At 30.2% G+C, this 19,899-nt stretch overlaps 2 protein-coding genes across 3 annotated transcripts in view; both read right to left on the reverse strand.

The window, feature by feature from the left end:
- Corin (corin serine peptidase) overlaps positions 1 to 19,899 on the reverse strand; it is a 122,131-nt gene that overhangs the window by 68,935 nt on the left and 33,297 nt on the right. For both annotated transcript variants that reach the window (XM_089218809.1, XM_089218810.1), the window contains exon 4: positions 20 to 397. In XM_089218809.1, the coding sequence (XP_089074935.1) occupies positions 20 to 397 (378 nt within the window). The remainder of the gene's footprint in view (positions 1 to 19; positions 398 to 19,899) is intronic.
- On the reverse strand, positions 15,610 to 17,457 carry LOC149058050 (uncharacterized). Its single transcript, XM_089220077.1, has 2 exons — positions 17,177 to 17,457; positions 15,610 to 17,020 (listed from the first exon to the last, which is right to left on the reverse strand). Exons 1-2 carry the CDS (start codon positions 17,189 to 17,191, stop codon positions 15,692 to 15,694), a joined length of 1,344 nt encoding a protein of 447 aa, XP_089076203.1. The 5' UTR covers positions 17,192 to 17,457; the 3' UTR covers positions 15,610 to 15,691.

Genomic DNA, 19,899 nt, shown 5'->3' on the forward strand with positions numbered 1-19,899 from the left:
TGTCTCGTTATCACTTCACCTGTCGATTGGGAGACATAGTCATGGCGGGCGTCATCATCTCGTAACTCTCTCGACTACCACCGTCCAGCGGCTCGGAAATGCATTTGATGGGTGGTGGTACTTTGAATCTTCTGGCACGCAGTTGTGGTGGTTGTGGTGGTTGCTGCGGTTGCTGTGGTTGTTGTGGTTGTTGTTGGACCATATCTTTGGAATGGTCATCGATGAACCCTCTGATAGTTTGCCTGTCGGTTGGTGGATCACCCGCACAACCATTGGTCGCACGCGGTGGTGGTGGCAACTTGTATTGGGCTGGTCGAGGACTTATCACTGGTGGTCCAGGGTTTCGTCTTGCCGGAATCGAAGGCAACGTTGTCGATGGAGTGGCCGGGTACGATGCCTGAAAAAAAAAAAACACATAACGTGTACAAAGACGCATTCCGGTAAAGTTGAAGTAAAACGTCAGTCAGTGTGTGACTGATTAAAGGTATGAGTAAAAAGATAATACAAAATGAAGTATTTTTGATATTTACACACACATAATATAAGCCATAATTGTTTTATTTTTCTATTTTAATTCTATCGATAAGTAATAATAATAATAATAATAATAATAATAAAAATAGTACTTTCAATATTATTAAAATCTGAACTTAATTATTGTTTTGATCCCTTTATTGTATTTATATTTCCTGTAAATGGTGACGAGATACGGTTTCTTATAAAATATCTTATATATATATAAATTTTTTGAAAAATTATAAAATAAGATAATGGTTATGAAGATAGCGGTATGATATTATTGATATTTTTAATTAATTAATTATATTATGTTAATACTGATCGAACGCAGACACTGACGATTTCGGGTGAACTATTATTTAAAAAAAAATTGTTTGATATCATAATATTACGCTCTTTCAATTTTCTAAATCAGTATAGCTGATAGCTGATCTTTATAATAGATATACATTCTATAATAATTATATGGAGAAAATTAGGTGTTAAGAAATAAAAAATAAATATTTAAAGGCATTATATGCTATGTTGACAGTAGTTATAACTGTCATACGCGGACTTGGCGCATTAATGCGGCGGTGCCCGGATGACAAAGCCAAATCACTGAAGTGTTAATTTAAAATTGCCATTTTAAATTTTATCAGATTTCAATTATACGGTATTGTATTCTATAGAAAACTTTCATCAGCTTACTGCTTATTTGATCGCGTTGAAAAATACGTTGGAATTATTTCCGTTTTTCTTTCGGTTCTTTAGAACATAATATATGCCAACAATCAGTGTTATATGTATAGTATATTTGACAATTTTTCTGGAGTTTTTAATACGTATATATATTTTATATTTGATATACGTATACGTTTACCAACCTTACATGGCTACATCGTAGTATTCCATTATGTCAGACAGTATATAACTATAATATTATTTGCATAAAAAATAAACTTATCATCTTAATCATTATTATAAAAACTCAAAATACAAATATAATTAATAATTAATTTTGCTAAATACATTTATAATAACTAATAGGTAAGTACTAAGTATTAACTTTAATTTATAAAAGAAGTTCATCATCAGAATTAGAAGTACTACTAGACTGTGGTAGTTGAAGAAATCACGACATTGACCCTCATCGTTTTTTTTAAAATAAATTCTTCTTTTTTCTTTTATAATTATTTTTTTAGTGCCCAGAAGGATAGGAACGAAATTTATCGCAATCGTGACTGTCTATCGTAGATTGAATAAATAACTAAAAATAATGAAATTATTTTACTGATAGCTAAATGTCGATTATTCATATACCTATAATATGTGTACATGTGCATAAAATAGTTACAAAGCACTATTAATCAGTAGGAATAGCTTACAGAGACTCAATTTAAAATTATCAATATTATAAGTAAGGCTATGATGTATATGCAAATATTCAATTAAAAATGATGAAATAGGTATGAATATGTTTTATTAAAAATATGCAATAAAATTATGCTAAAATATACCGCATAAATATTATGAAATAAATAAATTTTATATTTTTCTATACATTTTTGAAAAAAACTTGAAATTTTCATATATACTTTTCAGTAGCCCTAAAAGTTAGATATTAGGAAAATTAAATAAATGTAATTAATCAATATAGATTACTAACATTACATATTAAATAGATAATTGATATAACAAATATTACTTCAATTATTTAAATATAAAGTAATTTTTTATGGTTTTTATACTCAATTTGCATTGACTTTATCTCGTTAAAAATGTACGGGTACCTATGACACTGCGGGTGCATAATACATACTTAAATTTATTGTGATACTTGGGTATTTTGGGTAATATGTCGTGAGCGTTTATTGGGTAATACTAAGACTCATGATCGAAAATTAACTTTATTTTTTATATATTGTTTTGTTTCATTCAGGTGGGAGCACTGTAGTTAATGGGGCCTCAAAATCGAGGGGCTTGGGGCACGTGCCCCGCTCGCTCCGACGCTTGCTCCGGCGCTGATGTCAGATTTAACTACCAATATTTAACTTTTTTTTTATTTATAACAATTATTATTATTTGAAATCGTTTTAGACGCTACAAAACAAATGTACGTAATACGTATGTTATTGTCTATATATATATTTCATTACACTATAAAATGCGCACTTAGAATCGAAATATTATATTTAAATATTGTAAAACAGTATAATATATACAATATGCACAAAATTTATAAAACATTCTATTTATTTCATTTATTCATATTTCAAATTGAATTTTTTTCTCTACAAAATAATTCTTCTTCCATGAGTTATAGTATGTAGTAACTACAGAATCAGTCAATAACATGATACGATATTAGTTATGACTTATGGATCAAGTGTTTGAGATATTTTAACGCCTCAAATCGTTTTACCAGCAGTGCCAAATTATTTTTGGTGAGTAGTGTAAGATTATAATATTATTGCCCAGACACGTTAATTAAACCTTCGATTTCCCATGGACATCTTATGCGCAGAGAAGAACCTGTAATGTGCCTAACCTGCGCAGAACCTTTCACAGTCAAGCATCTCCTTATCCACTGCCATATCCATATAGATACCAGAAAAAACCATATTTTACTAAATACTAAATACTAATTTTGTTACAAGTTAATAACCTTAACAGTTGAAGCTGTACCATGAATTTAAAAAAAAAAAACCTTCGATTTTAACTATAATAGATAATAGATGATGTAGTGTTGGATTATACTACTCAGTTTTATTTAGAAAAACGTATATCATGCCCAACAAATTTTAGGTAACAAAATTATTATTTTTTTTTTAAAATAAGATTAAGAAAAATATTTTTGCATCCGCTTCAAAACTGATAAAGTAATCATTGTTTATAAGATATATATATTTGTTATTTAAAGTAGGAAAAATGTAATATAATGAAGTACCTCCGTACTGTTTGAACAATAAGGAGAAAATACAATACATAGTTCACGGTGAACACATAAAAGAACTCTTGGCGTTTTTCCAACTCATATTTTCCGAATGAAAAAAAATAAATACTATATATAGCCCTTAATTTTATTATAAATTTAGAACTTTTGGATTTTAAATTTTAAATAACTTTTTAAGAACGTTATACGACATCAAAATAAAATTCTTGATTTATACATTTCATCAACAAAAAAAAAATATATTTTAATTTTTCAAAAAGTTAACTTAAACTTGACTAAATAATGTAATCGTTAGATGTGCTTTCCAATTTTCTTAAAAAAACAATGTATTTAAAATATATTTTATTGACATAGAATAAATTGATATTATGCATTAATTTAACACCATATCTTTACTTATTTAAGATTACATATCTACATGATTTTAATATTTTATTTTGCTTTGAGATTTTACTATAGGTAGTTATAGTAATATAATATTAATAAATTAAATATTTTTATTTATAAATTTCTTCATAGTTGCCATGCATATATTATTTTAATATTTACAATTGGTAGATGACTAGAAAGTTTATGCAATATAAAACTTTTGTTCTTTAAAAATAGTATTGATTATTATTTAAATTAAAAGTTTGAAAAATAAACTATCAATATTCAGTATTAACTATTTGAGTAGATATTTAAAATGTATTTGAATACTTTGACTCAAATACTTCATATAGTTTCTGTCAATACGTACTAAAATGGCAGAAAATTTTGAGTCTTTTTTAAAATGCTAATTTAATCAAATGGTTGTTTGTATTAATTTTTTCATAACTTAAGTTACGATTCCCAATTTACTACTAAAAAGAAAGTATTTTATTCAATTGTCCAAAGAGCCCGTAAAACTACACATTATCCATATTTTATTTTGGTTTACATATATATATATATATAATATTTAACTAAAATTGATTATGCATGATATAAATGTTAGAAAAAAATGTATAATATATAAGTTGTAATATACATACAGACTATATTTGAATATTTCAGTGGTTTAAGAAAAATTTATCTTTGGGAGGATATAAAATACCTAATGACCGACAGGGATCGAGTACATTATGTTTAGAATATGGTTTTATTGTTGATAAAATAAATAATAGTTTTTAAGACGTATGCAGAAGAATTTTAGCGTTTTCAACTTGAATAGTAAAAAATGACGTTGAATAGACTACGTAAAATCTCTAGTATAACATTGACAAACTATTGTAAAAACACTTAATAACAAAAGAACTATCTGTCAAGCCATAACTTTTCTTGTACAAAAATACTATAATAACTGTGTAACAAAAAATATTTTTATAAAAGTCACTGTTGTCATACTCCCAAACACCTAAGATGGAAAACAGATTCCGCGAAAAAATTAAGAAAAACATGTAAAATTTGACCCGTTATTCAAGTAAATTATTTTTATTTAAAGTCTTCGATGTCACAGCGATGTCGACGACGCCACGACGGTTCTGCGTCGATTTTATATAGCGATGTACTTTCCAATTTTCAGTGGATGTGACATTGAAAATACGGCCGTGGTGGTGGTGGTAATTTGACCGTGGAAATCCAGTATTCGGTACGATTGCGGTAAATTTGTTTTGTGACCTCTGCTGTTGACTTATATTAATAGTCATCGGAAAAGCAGATCTACGAGTACAATCCAGTTTTATTTTCGTCGTTAATTATTCGAACAGTACCGTTGACTACTCTAATTGTTCCACTCGTTAATCGTATTGATTTTCGAAATACCATAGTTCCAAATAATAATTATAGGAACCAATTCACCAGCTGACTACACTCCACTTTTGAAATTGGAAGGCTCCAATATATACCGCTATAATATTCTAGGGAAAAGCAAATTTAGTTCAAAACTGCCGACCTGATCGATACCAATGGACATTATTACTTAACATGTAACATGTAAGAACCTATTAATGGCTCTAATCTAGAAATAAATCAATCAAATATGTTTCCCTGAAAGCAAATTAATCGAGTTGTTGCTAGTTGTTGCTATATATATATATATATATACATATAATACGGATGATTGAAATTTATCGGAACACTTAAAAAAAATGGTTTCTTATTTACTTTAAAAATATTTTACTTTGTAATTTATACTGTTATAATGACGTACAACTTGTTAACAGTAAATATAATGCTGGTTGTTCTCTGTAAATATACACATTTAAAATAAAAAAGTCTAAATCAACGATTCTCATTCAGGGTGCCATGAAATCATTTGAAATATTTTTTTTCTAAGAAAAAATTATTTCATGAAAAATATTGAGAAAAATGTTTACGCGCCGTGCAAGGAAGTTATATTAAGAATAACTATAAGATATAACCAACAGTTTATGTATTTTAAGGACCATGGTATTTATTTAAGTGTCTGGTTGTGCTGCAGGTAATTCGCCAGTCACTTTTGAGGATTCCCACTCTATCATCCACTGGTCGAAAATAAGTCGCTTTTCGACGCTTCAAACGTCATCGGAAACTATATTTTCGGTGCATATATACTATTGTAATTCCCACTGGCTACTTCTGTGCCAAATATAAATATAAACACACCACAAATGTAGTATTGAAATAAAAGCGTAGTTTAAAATAATCCATAGGGTGTCTCTGGATTTTTAGAAAATATCTTAGAGTCCAGTCGAAAAAGGTTGGAAAACACGTTCTAAATTATGAAATATATATAATATATATATATAAGAATGTATTTAGAAAATCTGGGTTGTACAAAAATATAAGATCGAAAATCAGATCAGTATGCTTATCTGAACCATCACGAATCCAATTCGTTCCTTATAATTGCGCTTTATATATTCATTGCATAACACATCTTATACAGTATTAAAACTTACAACAGACAATAGATAGGTGCGATTCGATAGTATACTCTAATGTATGAATAAACTCGTCGAGATTGGAGTATTATCGTCAGTCGTCTGTACGTGGAATATATAGGTACATTTTTATTTTATCAAACATCTGTTTTCGATTTATTTGACAATAGGATCGGCCACAAAGTGTAAAAGTACTGCGGCTTTTGAATCACGTGTTATATAGTCGCAGCTGGTGATGTCGGCAACCGAAAAAGCCGTGATCGAGACGACGCGTTTGTTTGTAAAAGTCAAAAGTCCTTTTGTGTATGTAATATGTTTTTGTTCAAACATTATTTTTTTTTTCCGAATTATGCACGAACAACGGCAAATGGAATACCTGAATACTCGTGTGCAGTGAATCGCATATAGTAAATAATGATATTTCATCAACAACGACAGCGAATCACGATATGGAATAAAACACAAAGCGGAATAATCAAAGATCTTGCTTTTTGACTCGTCGTCGTATTAAAATACAGTTGAAAATACATTAAAAATAAAAGCCAACAACTGTGTAGTAGGGTGCCATTCAAATTAGGTTCAATGTTGCCTATATAACCGTAACAGAACCAAAAATGATATATCTGCGAGATTTTATAAAATCAGGATACTTTAAAACACGGCACAAGACGTGTAATGTAATAATATTGAGTAGGTATATTGACTAGGTATGGTTAACTAAGACACACACGTACGTTTTTTTTTATTTTTGACGCCTCTTGGGTGGTCTATCCGCCTGTATTTTTTGTCATTCCATAATAAATACGACGATAAAAATTTAAAATATAAACACGCGGTAACTAAATCAAAATATTTGTATAGTTCGTAATTCGGAATTAGGGTCGGCATTTTTTAATTTTATAAGAAGAAGTATTTCAGTAATGAACTTACTGTTTTTAGAATATTATGATATACATTTCAATTGTATCTTATATTATAATAACTGTGTAAATTAACAAAAATACATTTGTTAATAATCTCAAAACTAAAAAATAAAAAAAATAATAAAAAATAATATACAATAATATTGAATCTTAAAAATGTAATAGCGATGTTAATTAACTTAAAAATGAATAAAGAACACTTTGACTAAATTTTTAATATATTGGAGCATATAGGTGGGATATATAGTTTTGTAACTCTCTGTATTCAACATAAGTATAAGCTTACAGGAGATAGATAAATCAATATAACGTTTTATTTAAAATGTTATTTTGTCCATAGATTATATATACATGGATAGGACATCCCTTTACCTATTATACACGGTATGCTGTGAGCGAAGAGTCTACTCGTTACCATATTGGTTATATACGGTTACAGATACTGGTTTATGATAAATAAAATTTTTATCAATCTGATTTGTGCCAATTTTTGAATCAATACAATTATTAATTTCATTTTAATTCATTATTTATTTATTTATTAATATTATTTATTTAAAATACTTATAGAGACCAGTTTACAAATTTAGTGATACACAAATACTTGGACATCAGAATGTTTCACGAAATAAAAAAAAATGAACGAACAATCAAAAATTAGATCAAAGTTCACCAAATTAATTTTATTTAAACACCAATAATGTTTTTACCATTGAGTTATTTAATATTTCTTTGACCAATTAAATGTAAACTATCGAACATGTTATAACTTATAAGCAACTTAATACAAAATACAAACAATAAATAATATCACTTTCCAGATTTTTCCCTTCGATGTGTGCCAAAAATTGCGTTTTCGTTATCACCCATGGTTGATACCACACCTTAATTTTAATTAACCATTTTAGTAACTAGTATGCTCTTCGATCACACTTGAATACATGGTATATCCATGTATATATTATCTATGATTTTGTCTGATATTTTTCTGATTTAAATAAATAAAATTTAAATACATTTTATGTATATATATATATATGTGTGTGTGTATATAACAATTATCAATTGGTTTTTTTTGAATGGGTAAGTTATAGTCATTTTCCAACAAGATAAATTGAAATTACAATGTTTTAAAAACTTCTTAAGTTAAAACATAAGTTGGTTTTCTGAAATTTTATAGTTCATAGTTAAAGTTACATAGTTGATGAAAATAATAATTAGAAGCAATTTTTTTTATTATTAAAATACAAATTACAAACACGTTTGTTCAAAATTAATGTAATACGCGTTAAAACACTTAAGTTGATGATAATCTAATTAAAATAAATATTGGCGATGATTGATTAATTAAATTAAATTTTTGGCGATGGTGATAAAATGTGTTCAGCAGAATTTTACCACTACCAAAACAATGCTGCCAAGACATATTAATTTTCCAGATCTTGTAACTGCAATACCGTTAATATAACTTCAATGCCGTCTGAATTGTATAAGAGAGTATAAAATCATCAGATGTTGTCAAAGAGATTAATGATTAGGAGTCCGATGGGTATTTACAGCAATTTATATCATAAAAGTATAAAACTATATCTATAACATAATATGCATACTAAACTAACACTAAGTACACTGAAACTAATGTTGGAAAAAATAATCACTCAAAATTAATATCTAGCAGTTAATTAATTAAAATACAAGAACATTATATTCCATATTTTAAAAGCTAAAGATTATTATGAATAAAAAAAAAAGTTATTAAATTCTAGCAATAGTGTTGTACTAACGATATCATTATACATGAATATCATAGGTATAGTGTATAGAATTAAACCTATTATAATATATTATGCATCTGCGCAATTTATTTGCCATACATGCGGTAAAAATTGAAATACTTTGCATAATCGAGAACGTGTACGGATTTATTCGTGTGCAAGACAATGATATTCGAGTTACTGTGATAAAAGGAAAATGCTAATAATAATTTGATGCCGCACGTGCAGTATGTAATGGGTATACGCGTGATCGTTAGAAAACTAATAGCTTGTATTCGTCTCTCCCTCTCTCTCGCTCTCTCTCTTTCTTTATTTCTGAATATAAAATACTACAGTGTACCTACTATTGGTACAACATTGTAAATTTTTTTTATAATACTCGTATTTGCAAAATAAAAATATGACACACTATACATATAATATATATAGGTGTAATAATATTGGCATTGTATATAATAAAAATCCATTACATCATTATTAGTATATCAAACAGATGTTTCAAAAAAATTTTTTTTTTCAATAAATCTTGACCAAACAACGATCACGCGTAACGTCGTGTATCAGACATTTTAGATTCTTGATAAGTTTTTAACCCTCTAGAGTTCTAGATACCTACTCTTTTTGAAAGTTTCTAATGATATGAATACTTATATAATATAATGTGTAAACCCTTAAAAAAAAAAATTATCGCGTTTTTATTTGTTTCAGAAGTACATTTTTCAACATTTTTTTGGTAATCTTAAGTAACTTAAAGAAATTTATTTCAGGAATTTAAAACTATTACTGTATCTATAATCTATTTATATGTAAATGTTCTAAATTAAGCTTTCATCTTTGTGAACGGTCTACGGAGAATCACAAATTATATAACTTATAATTTATAAACTATTTACAATACATAATATATTGACACCCAAAATAGAAATAATTAGTAATACGTATTAATCACTGATTATTACACAAATATACCTACATTACACAATATATTGTATCCGTTATATGCATACGTACTTATATAAAATCACTGTAAGATCTGATTTTAATTTTAATTTTACGTGTTCTAGAATACAATTTTTCATTCTACTATTATGTTATAATCATAGGCGTGCGCAGGCCTCTTTTTCAGGATATGCAGAAGGCTGACAATAGCTGCGTTTAGACCAAGAAGATTAAGGACAGTTTTGGAACACGCCCTGAAAGTTATTTTAAGCTCGTAAAATTCTGATAATATGTATACACAATTCACAAATATTGAAAAAACCTACTGTTTAATTAAAAAAAATATTGTAATGAATACCATTACATAATACAAGAAGTATGTATTTCGCAAATACTTGGTAGTTGATAACTGATAACTGGATGTTTCAATCTTCCAGAGTCGATGTTCACCTCTCACAGAACTTCAGGGTATGCAGCTGCATACCCTGCATACCCCCTGCGCACGCCTATGGCTATAATTGCATTATGGTAAATGCGCAAAATGTTATTTAATAAACAATAAGAAATATAGGTATATTGCGATTGCGATGATTATATAAACATTTTAAATACCAAATATTTCATACGAAAATGCCTGTACATTTTATTATATTTTATTAAAAATATGTTCACAATTTGTATCCATGTAAAGCAATGTTTGAACTAAGCGAAATTGAAGTTTTGAATAGGTGGTTACTTCGTATTTACACGAAGAATACACAAATGAAACTTCTAGGCAAGAGGGTAATAATTTAATTTAGTTTTTAATTTGTGTTAACAATGTGTATTTAAAACTAACATATAGTGAATGCATAATATATTATATGCAAGGACATTATTTATAACACTAGATATTCAGAGAGGTTATTTATTTTATCCTTATAATCCAACTTTTGTTCAGATGTGACAACAATGTCATGTCTACCGGATTACCCTAATTTGTTATAAAATTATTAAATTCTGAGTAAAATGTCAATATTTTTTCTTTCAATCAAAAAATTAACGAACCAGAATCCATTTTCTAAAGTCCTTAATAAAGATTCATTGGGCGATTGATCGTCCGAAAAAAAAACTATTTGTTTATTTCTTTTATTGTTTCTGCTTCAAATACGTATATTATTATCATATCAATGGTCGTCGCCAGGGTGGGTACCATATGAGTACGCTGTGTATTAAAAAAAAAAAAAAAAATTAATAAATAAATACGAACATTTTACAAGTAATTTTAAAGAAACGGTTTTCCGTAGAATTATAATTTATTAGACTTCTCTTCGACTATAATATTATTTCAGTTATGATTGTATGATGTGCAACAAACATAAATAGGGGGGGGAGTGTAGTGGCCGGGCGGATTAAGGCGTCGGTCGCGACGCGCATCGTCGCCTGTTCGATCCCGGGTCATGGGCGGCATCGCTTTCTAGGCAGTTTATACTATCTGGAAAGTGAGCCCCCCCCCCCCCCCCGGCATGGTAGAAACTTACGGGTACCCATTAGAAAACCTGCCAAAAAACATCCACGAGTGTCAAAAACCAACAGTTCCCTCCACGACAGTCCCACAGGCTAATCGCTAATGGCCCTTGTTGTCGAAGCCTCAAAAAAAAAAAAAAAACATAAATAATGTGTGTATATAATTTAGTTATTAGTATATAATTTTCTTAGTTGTAGCAGAATTTGCAGATGATAAGGCAATTATAGCAATATATTAAGACTCAATTTCTGCTTCCCAAAGACATTACATTAACTTAATGTGAAATTGGTACAATAAAAGGAAAGTCAAAGTAAACCAATCAAAATCGCTTCACACAACCTTTAATCTTCGTCTTGCCCCTTGTCCTGAAGTTACTTTAACTGACATACATATCCCTTCATCTCAATCGATTAAATACTTAGGGGCTAACCATTGTTCAGCGTCTCACTATGGGCACAACACGTTAGGGAAAAAAGCTCGCTTTAAATGCGCGTCTCCGGTTGCTGAAAACATTTTTAACAAAAATACATACTAAATTAAATATAAAACTGCTCATTTAAATCTATGTGGACATAATATGGCCTACAGGCTACAACTTTGAGACAATGCCGAAAATCCAATCTTAACAAAATACAAACCGTTCTAAATAAAATACTACGCTCCATCACCAATTCCGCATTTTATGTTTCTAATTTTACCCTCCATTCTGATTTAAAAATCAAAACCGTTCATAAAGAGGATAAAACGTAATATAAACATTCTTGCAATGAACTGCCTTCTCACTCTAATCATCTAATATAATATATAAATATGCTCTAGCCGCCAACACAATTTCTGGAAATCGCCACGGCGTCTAAAGGTGCAGATATCTTCTTAACTATTAATGAAATATAATGATAATAATAAAAAATAATAGTTATAATAATTAATTAAGTAAAAAATATATTTAAATTATATTTAAGGTAAAGGAAGTGCGATTACTGGAATGTTTTCTTCCCTCACCCTGTAGGTATTTTTCGTAAATTATATTGTAGTGCATATTCTTATTATGCTTTTGTGTATAGATTGTATATTTTCTAATAAAAAAAAAAAAAACAATTGTTAGTAATTATAAGTAATACGTCAAACGACTAATAATATTTAACTTATGAGTTTTATGCGTCATACCTAGGTCCCTAGAAATGTGATGTGAACTTGTGATTTGAAACCGCAATCTACATTCCTATTATGATCAAAGGCGAGATTTCACTTCATTATCTTAGGTAAAAGTCTTTATGACACATGCAATAGCGCTCAGTCACTTATCTAATATCATTTTTATATTCGTGTTCTTTAAAAAATATTAACAAAAATTAATTAACATAATAAATTTAAAAGTATAATTCAATCTTCAATCTTTATTTTATTTAACTCATTACAATATATAAGCTTAAATTCGAATAAAATATAAACTAATAAAATCTCCAATGTTGCAAAACATTGACAATTTAAAAAATGTACCTCTACAATATATGAAATATTGCAACAAAATATATTGAATTATAAGTCCAAATTTTTTTAAATAAGATAGTTTGCTATAGTTTTGAAATTTTAAAATAAATATAAAATAGATGATTTAAATTTATTTTATACATTTAGTCTCGTGCTAAATTGTTGAGTTTTATATCTTTTTGTGTCAACAAAACAACCTACATCATAAATTATGTAATATGTTACATCTTAAACTAAATATAATGTATTCTATTCATTCTTTATATTGCAATAATTTAATTTTGCTTTTTGGCAATGAAATATATTTTAATTAAAAGAACAAATATTAACATAATATCATTATATAATGAGTTACCACTACACCAAAACGCGCAAACGAAATCGTTGTTTATTTCTGTAATAGATTATAAGTAATATATTACATTATTTTGTTTTTTTGTGTTTTTTTTTTTTGCAGCGTCTGGAAATCAGACAAAAGTGTAGTATAGTGTAACTGTAATATTGAAATTATTTCGCAGGTCATGCACGCGTTTTTGTACAACGCGGTAAGTAACGACTACAACACTTATAGGTATACTCATTATTCGTATTGTATTTTATCGGCAAAATATGATCACTAAGCAAACAACAAACAAACGCGTGTACGACGACCAAACCAAACGCCAGTTAGAATCTAAACGTTTAACGTGTCAATATTTACGTGGAGATGACGATGATCACATTATATTAATATATTATATTATTGACTGTCCACAGACAACATTTATTATACAATTGTTGCAACTCTAACGCCTATATATACATATTATACCACTATAATAACATGGAACGACACATTCACGTGGGCGTTATACTGTAAATAATAATAATAATAATATGAAGTCTGGTACTGCTGTATTTGCAATACGCGAATCATTGATCATTCCAACTATTTCACGAAATAGGTAGGTACGTAGGTATATTGGTCCAGTGCACACGCCGCCGTCGAATGATATTGTGATCAAATATACGCAAACGCATCCATTATAATATTATTATCATTATTATCATTATCGTTGTTATTATTTTACATGGACCGCAGTAACTCTGTTTGGCGGTAAAGCAAATATAATAACAATACGGCTGGTGTGAGCACTAATAATTATTTATATGATAATGGTCCTTTTCTGTCAAGTGTATTGCACGAGGGCGATAATATTATGTACGCGCCCCGCACAGTAGGTTAACACAAATGTTTTATGTACCCGACGGTTTTATAATAATAATATAAAGTGATAGAGGAGTTAATATCAGTATACCTGTAAAACAGATTATATATAAGTTTTACGATCGTTCGATACTTTCGTTGTACCAATACAGTAGTAAGTACAAATAATACATACAATATATTACACGTATAGTGTCATTCCCACGTTCTATATGAAAAAAAAAACCTATAGTCTAGTAAAATTCGCAATTTTCAACATTATACTCGTCATAATATAATAATATTACTATAATATTTGGTGTAAAAGGGATTTCATTGCAATTTGAAACAAGCAATATGCAATTTGTTGTATAGACAAAATATATAGGACATATCTAGGAACTGTACGAAATATCGTTCAGCTTTTCTTCTACTGACCATTTCAAACGAATCAGTCAAACAAAAGCCATTATAATCTCGGCAAACAAATATTTTTCCACTATAATAATTATGGACAGTCATTCATTTAATGCAAAATAAAAATAAAATAGGTAATGTTGCATCAAAAACCTAAGGCACTGCACCTCAGATGTGTTTCACCACTTCCGTTTTCAGCATGTCACTCAATACTATTTTATAATAGCTTGTTATCTATAATATTAATAAACGAGATATTATATTCTGTTACAATGATGGACCGTTTGTTGAAATCAGTCCAGTATTTATAGAAAATATCCTGGAAAAAAAACTATTTTTTATTGAATTTATGTTTTTTTTAAATTTATTTGTACTATTTTATTTTTAATAACAGACTGATCTATTTAAGTAAAAAACGTGTATTTATTCAAAAACCTAAAACTTAAAAAATGATAACAACAAAAAATAGTAAATAATATTTTTATAGTTTTCAGAAATTTGTTTTAAATAAGATCAAATTGCATAAAAATAATATTTTCAAGAAAAGTTAGAACTTTACGAAATAATGTGAGCATAAAATTGATCACATGGTATATGTAGAAGATAATAACGGTTCACCGAATTCGTTTCCAGAAAACAAACATGTAGTAAAGTTTTCAAAAAAGTATTTTTGTTTTTTTTTTTTTACTTCACTTAACTATGTTTTCGTTCCAGAACAGTACCTACTTTTGATACTTGCACATTATATTAAAGCCTTTCACAGAAATTACCTTCATATCGAATTGTTTTACAAGATTATGTTATTGTAAAAATAACGAGCTCACATAGGTTGTTTATTATTTTTGAGTGAACAAACTGCTGACGGAATTTTGTTTCAAGACTGCAGCAGACGATAAGTACTATAACTAAATTTATAAGTTTATCACCGTACACACAATGGTATACATAACAATATCGTGTGAGAGATAGAATATTATCACCGACGAAGGAAATAATAACCATTTAGTAGTATGAAAATAAAATAAAATAAATGTGTAATTGTTATAATATATTATATAATTGGCATTGGAAAATAAGACAAAAAATCATAAAATGTTATCGGTCGGTGACGACGACTCTATTTTTCGCATGGTTGTTCCTGGGCGTCATATTGTCCCGAATTTTGTACTTGGGCCACGGGAGCGGAATCCAATTGGGGCTGGTATACGGTCGAATAGTATTGTGGACTGGCCGCAATGTAGCGTAATTGACTGGTGGCTGAAGGTTCGTCGCTGTTCCAGTGTTTGGCGTATTGGTATGAGGTCGCTGGAGACGACGAACTGCGGTACGCGTACTGCGCGGACGGGGCGTACTCAAGTCCGGTGGCCTGCTGCAATGAAACAGTGGCGTAATTGGCGCGTACCACGGGTTGGGCAATCTTCATGGCGATCGGTGCTGCAGGAGCAGGTGCATAATATTCCGGTGCAGCTGGTGCGGGTGAATAATATGCTGTTGCTGCAGGAGCGGCTGCGTAGTACTGAGGCGCGGTGGCTGCAACTTTGACGGCAGTCTGCGGGTGGTTGGTAAACGACTTGTGTGAGTAGGACGTGGACTTGCGGCCGTACGATAGGAGTTGGGCAGACTTGATAGTTTTCGATGGGGCTGCTTGAACTTGCACGATTGGGGCTGCTTGAACTTGCACGATTGGGGCTTGCATTCTGGACGCAACTAGAGGTGCAGGACTAGCGGCGATATATTCGGGACGTGGTGCAAACCTGGGAAGAGGAGCGTACACCAGTGGTTCAGCTGCGATTTTCGTTTCCAACATCGGGGCGGCAAACTTGGGAAGAGGAGTGTATTCGGGACGAGAAGCGTAAATCAGTGGTTCAGCTGCGATTTTCGTTTCCAACATCGGTGCGGCGGTAACGGTGATCGGTGCGGAGTACTTGGGAAGAGGAGCGTACATCAGTGGTTCAGCTGCGATTTTCGTTTCCAACATTGGTGCGGCGGTAACGGTGATCGGTGCGGAGTACTTGGGAAGAGGAGCGTAAATCAGTGGTTCAGCAGCGATTTTCGTTTCCAACATCGGTGCGGAGTACTTGGGAAGAGGAGCGTATTCGGGACGAGAAGCGTACATCAGTGGTTCAGCTGCGGTTTTCGTTTCCAACATTGGGGTGGCGGCTATGATTCGGGAAGACTCGAAGTCGGAGCGCAAGATTGATGCGGGAGTCGAGGACACAAATTCAGCGTTCAGGATCGGTCTTGAGGTTACCGTTGCGACGATCGGTTCAGACACATAGCTCTTGGAGGCCACGACTGTCGGTATTTCGTCATTGCAAACTTTGATCTCACGTTGTTCCTGCAGGTCCCCGGTGATCGGATCGTTCAAATTGTATGCATAGTTGTATGATCCTCCCGGATTGGCCGAAACCAGCACCAAGCAACTCATGGCCAACATCAAACCGATCTACACAAGCAATAAACGGATTTGTATATTAAAACGATTGCGCTGCAAAGATAGTTGAAGTGCGACCGGGAAAACGTTTTTACATTTTCCTTTACTGAGCATAAGTGATCTAATGAAATCGTAAAATATTCAACCATTTAAAAAATATTCACTTACCTGAACACAATTCATAATGGCTGCCGTTGTTGTTAGTTGAATTGAAATGAATAAAAGTACAATTTACAATTGTCAATGTACAATAGTAGGTATTACGAATTAATACTTGGATGCCGTCGTAAACCTGTTGTTGGGAGACCACACTTTGACTGTGATAGGAAAGATGATGATCGCCGATTATATACTGTCATATCGTAGAGAACCTTCCCGGTGGTTTTCATGTGGGGGTTAGAAAAATACGAAGACCTTGTATTTCATACAAAATCGATTAAACTATATACTCGATATTACATACTATTTAAAATTGTAACAACATCGCTTTGCTGTGCCATGGCCAGAAGCGTATTTAAAAATTGTTTTAATATGACATTAAACAATTGCGTAATATGAACAGTTTTACTATTATACATTTTTTTTTTTGTGTGTATCATTACCTATTGGAACAATAAAAATGAATTAAGTCTGTCTAAAATATTCCAATATTAAAAATAATTACGAAAAACACTTTTTTTCATTTCTAAAATCGTATTTATCTTATTTCATAATTATTATGTTAGTTGGTGTTATATGGTTATATAGTTATATAGCTTAAATTTAAAATGTCAGAATGTCTTTGAAGTTTCACTCATTTAAGCAAACAATACATTTTAGATCAGATACACAACAATTCATAGTAATATTTGCACATCGAATATCCAGCACTTAGATTCTAGGAAATATCAACTGTAGTAGGTAGCGTGATAGCCAAGAAAAAATAGTACCGATCATAAACTCTATATTAAAACAGTTTTGAGGTGAATACCTACATTATATTATCACTAATATTTAATAAATTAATACATATTATAACAAGTTGAAATATTTTATATAGCTTGGTAAATATAAAATTATGATATTTGATATTATATTATATGCCATTATTACTGTCAATGTACGTAGATCATAATAAATAATAACATACACATTGCAATGCATTGGTTCTTGAGATATGTTTGGTTTAGGAAACAATGTCGTTTACAATGAAATCAATGTAATTGTTGGCATATTAATGCGTAATTTACGCAAAAACGTTCTACATTAGTACATTGTTATGGTGTATGTTCGACAAAAATAAGTTTACACGTGTTTAACAAATGAAACAAATAGGTATGTAATAATATTATAGGACCACATATTTTTTTAAATGAAACATAATTTTAATTAAAATAAATAATAATTGGTTTAGTAGAATGAAAATAGTAATTTTCCAAGAAGGTTAGCCTAATGGTTGAACAACTTTTTAAGCAGTCTTCGTCGCATATCATTATCATGGTATGTGTTGTAAATAGTCATTAGTGAGTGGATACTATACTAATATTACATGCGTCAAATTAACATATTTTAATAATTCACATTATCAATTTATAATGGTAAATAGTATCAGTAAAAAGTACCTAGGCAGTAACTAGTAGGCACCGTATTTTGACTATGAAAGATTGAAGAAAGTTCATCATCTGTTTCTAATTATTGATTCTGATATTTAAAAAAGTTTTTATTTATTTTGAGAACAAATAAAGCGATTTCAATGCAATTTAGTGAAAAGAAAAAAATTCTTCAATAAAAGCCGTATAAATTTTGAAACGTGTTTTCAAATTTAAAACTTTATGTCTGTATAGCTATAGTCTGATCATGAAACAGGTATAGGTAGTTATCAACAACTTGTTATCACATCTAATACCTTGGTTATTCAAAAACATAAATAATAATATATTAATTATTATCAGAGTAGTATATTCTGATTATTAGATAATCTATAATCTATAATAGTAAATTATCTGATTCGACGGTGGCAGTCTTGAGGTGTCGCTAATTTGTGTCCCCGTTACCAATCACATTCAATATTATTATTTATTACCTTTGTATACGCTGTACATTTTTAGACGGTTTTTTTGTTGTTGTTAGAGTGGATATTAGATGAACGTTAGTATTTTTTGGTTTCATCTTAATGATTTTAATATGAATATTGTGCAATTCATAAATTGTCTCATATTGTATTAATTTTACAATACACTCATATTTTATAAATATAAATATTTCAATCTGCATACAGTGTTCATGCGGGTGTAACGTTTGGGTGGGTGCGATAAATAAATTCCAGTATAATATTTATATTATTATACTTTTATTTGTTTAACCGTGCGTGCGAATCGGCAAATTGTCTCCGACAAGCTGATACATTCCGGACAGGTTGGTATTGTAAGACGAGCACGGCCCTTGTCGTTTTTCGGTCCCGACCGTACTGCATAATACGATATCGCATTATAATAATATATCACGAAACTCTTTGTAAGTATGTAACACACGTGGCAAGCAAAGCTCTTATAATTCGTATAGTTTTTCCACTTTTGTGGATTAGAGGTCAACGAAAAACGTATTCAGAAAACCAAGTGGTACACGCACTGCATCGTAATAATATTAGCAGACTTATGGTACATCTCCGAGTGTTCTTTATCATAATTGTTTTTGTTCATAGAAAAATAACTGTAAAGTGTTGTGTTTATGTTGTGGGGTGATTTCAGTTTGTTGGACCGGAAATCAATCACTGAATTTCCAACTCAACATTTTTTTTACACGCAAATTCACAAAAAAATTGGTTGAAGGAGCTGGGCCGAGAGGGAAGTAAATATACAGTTAATTGAATGTCACACACCGAATGTGAAATACTAGGATACAAAGTATGCCTT

Source organism: Diuraphis noxia, unplaced genomic scaffold, assembly GCF_037042655.1.
Source record: "Diuraphis noxia isolate RWA-SAM2 unplaced genomic scaffold, SU_Dnox_SAM2 contig0002, whole genome shotgun sequence".
Lineage (NCBI taxonomy): Eukaryota > Metazoa > Arthropoda > Insecta > Hemiptera > Aphididae > Diuraphis > Diuraphis noxia.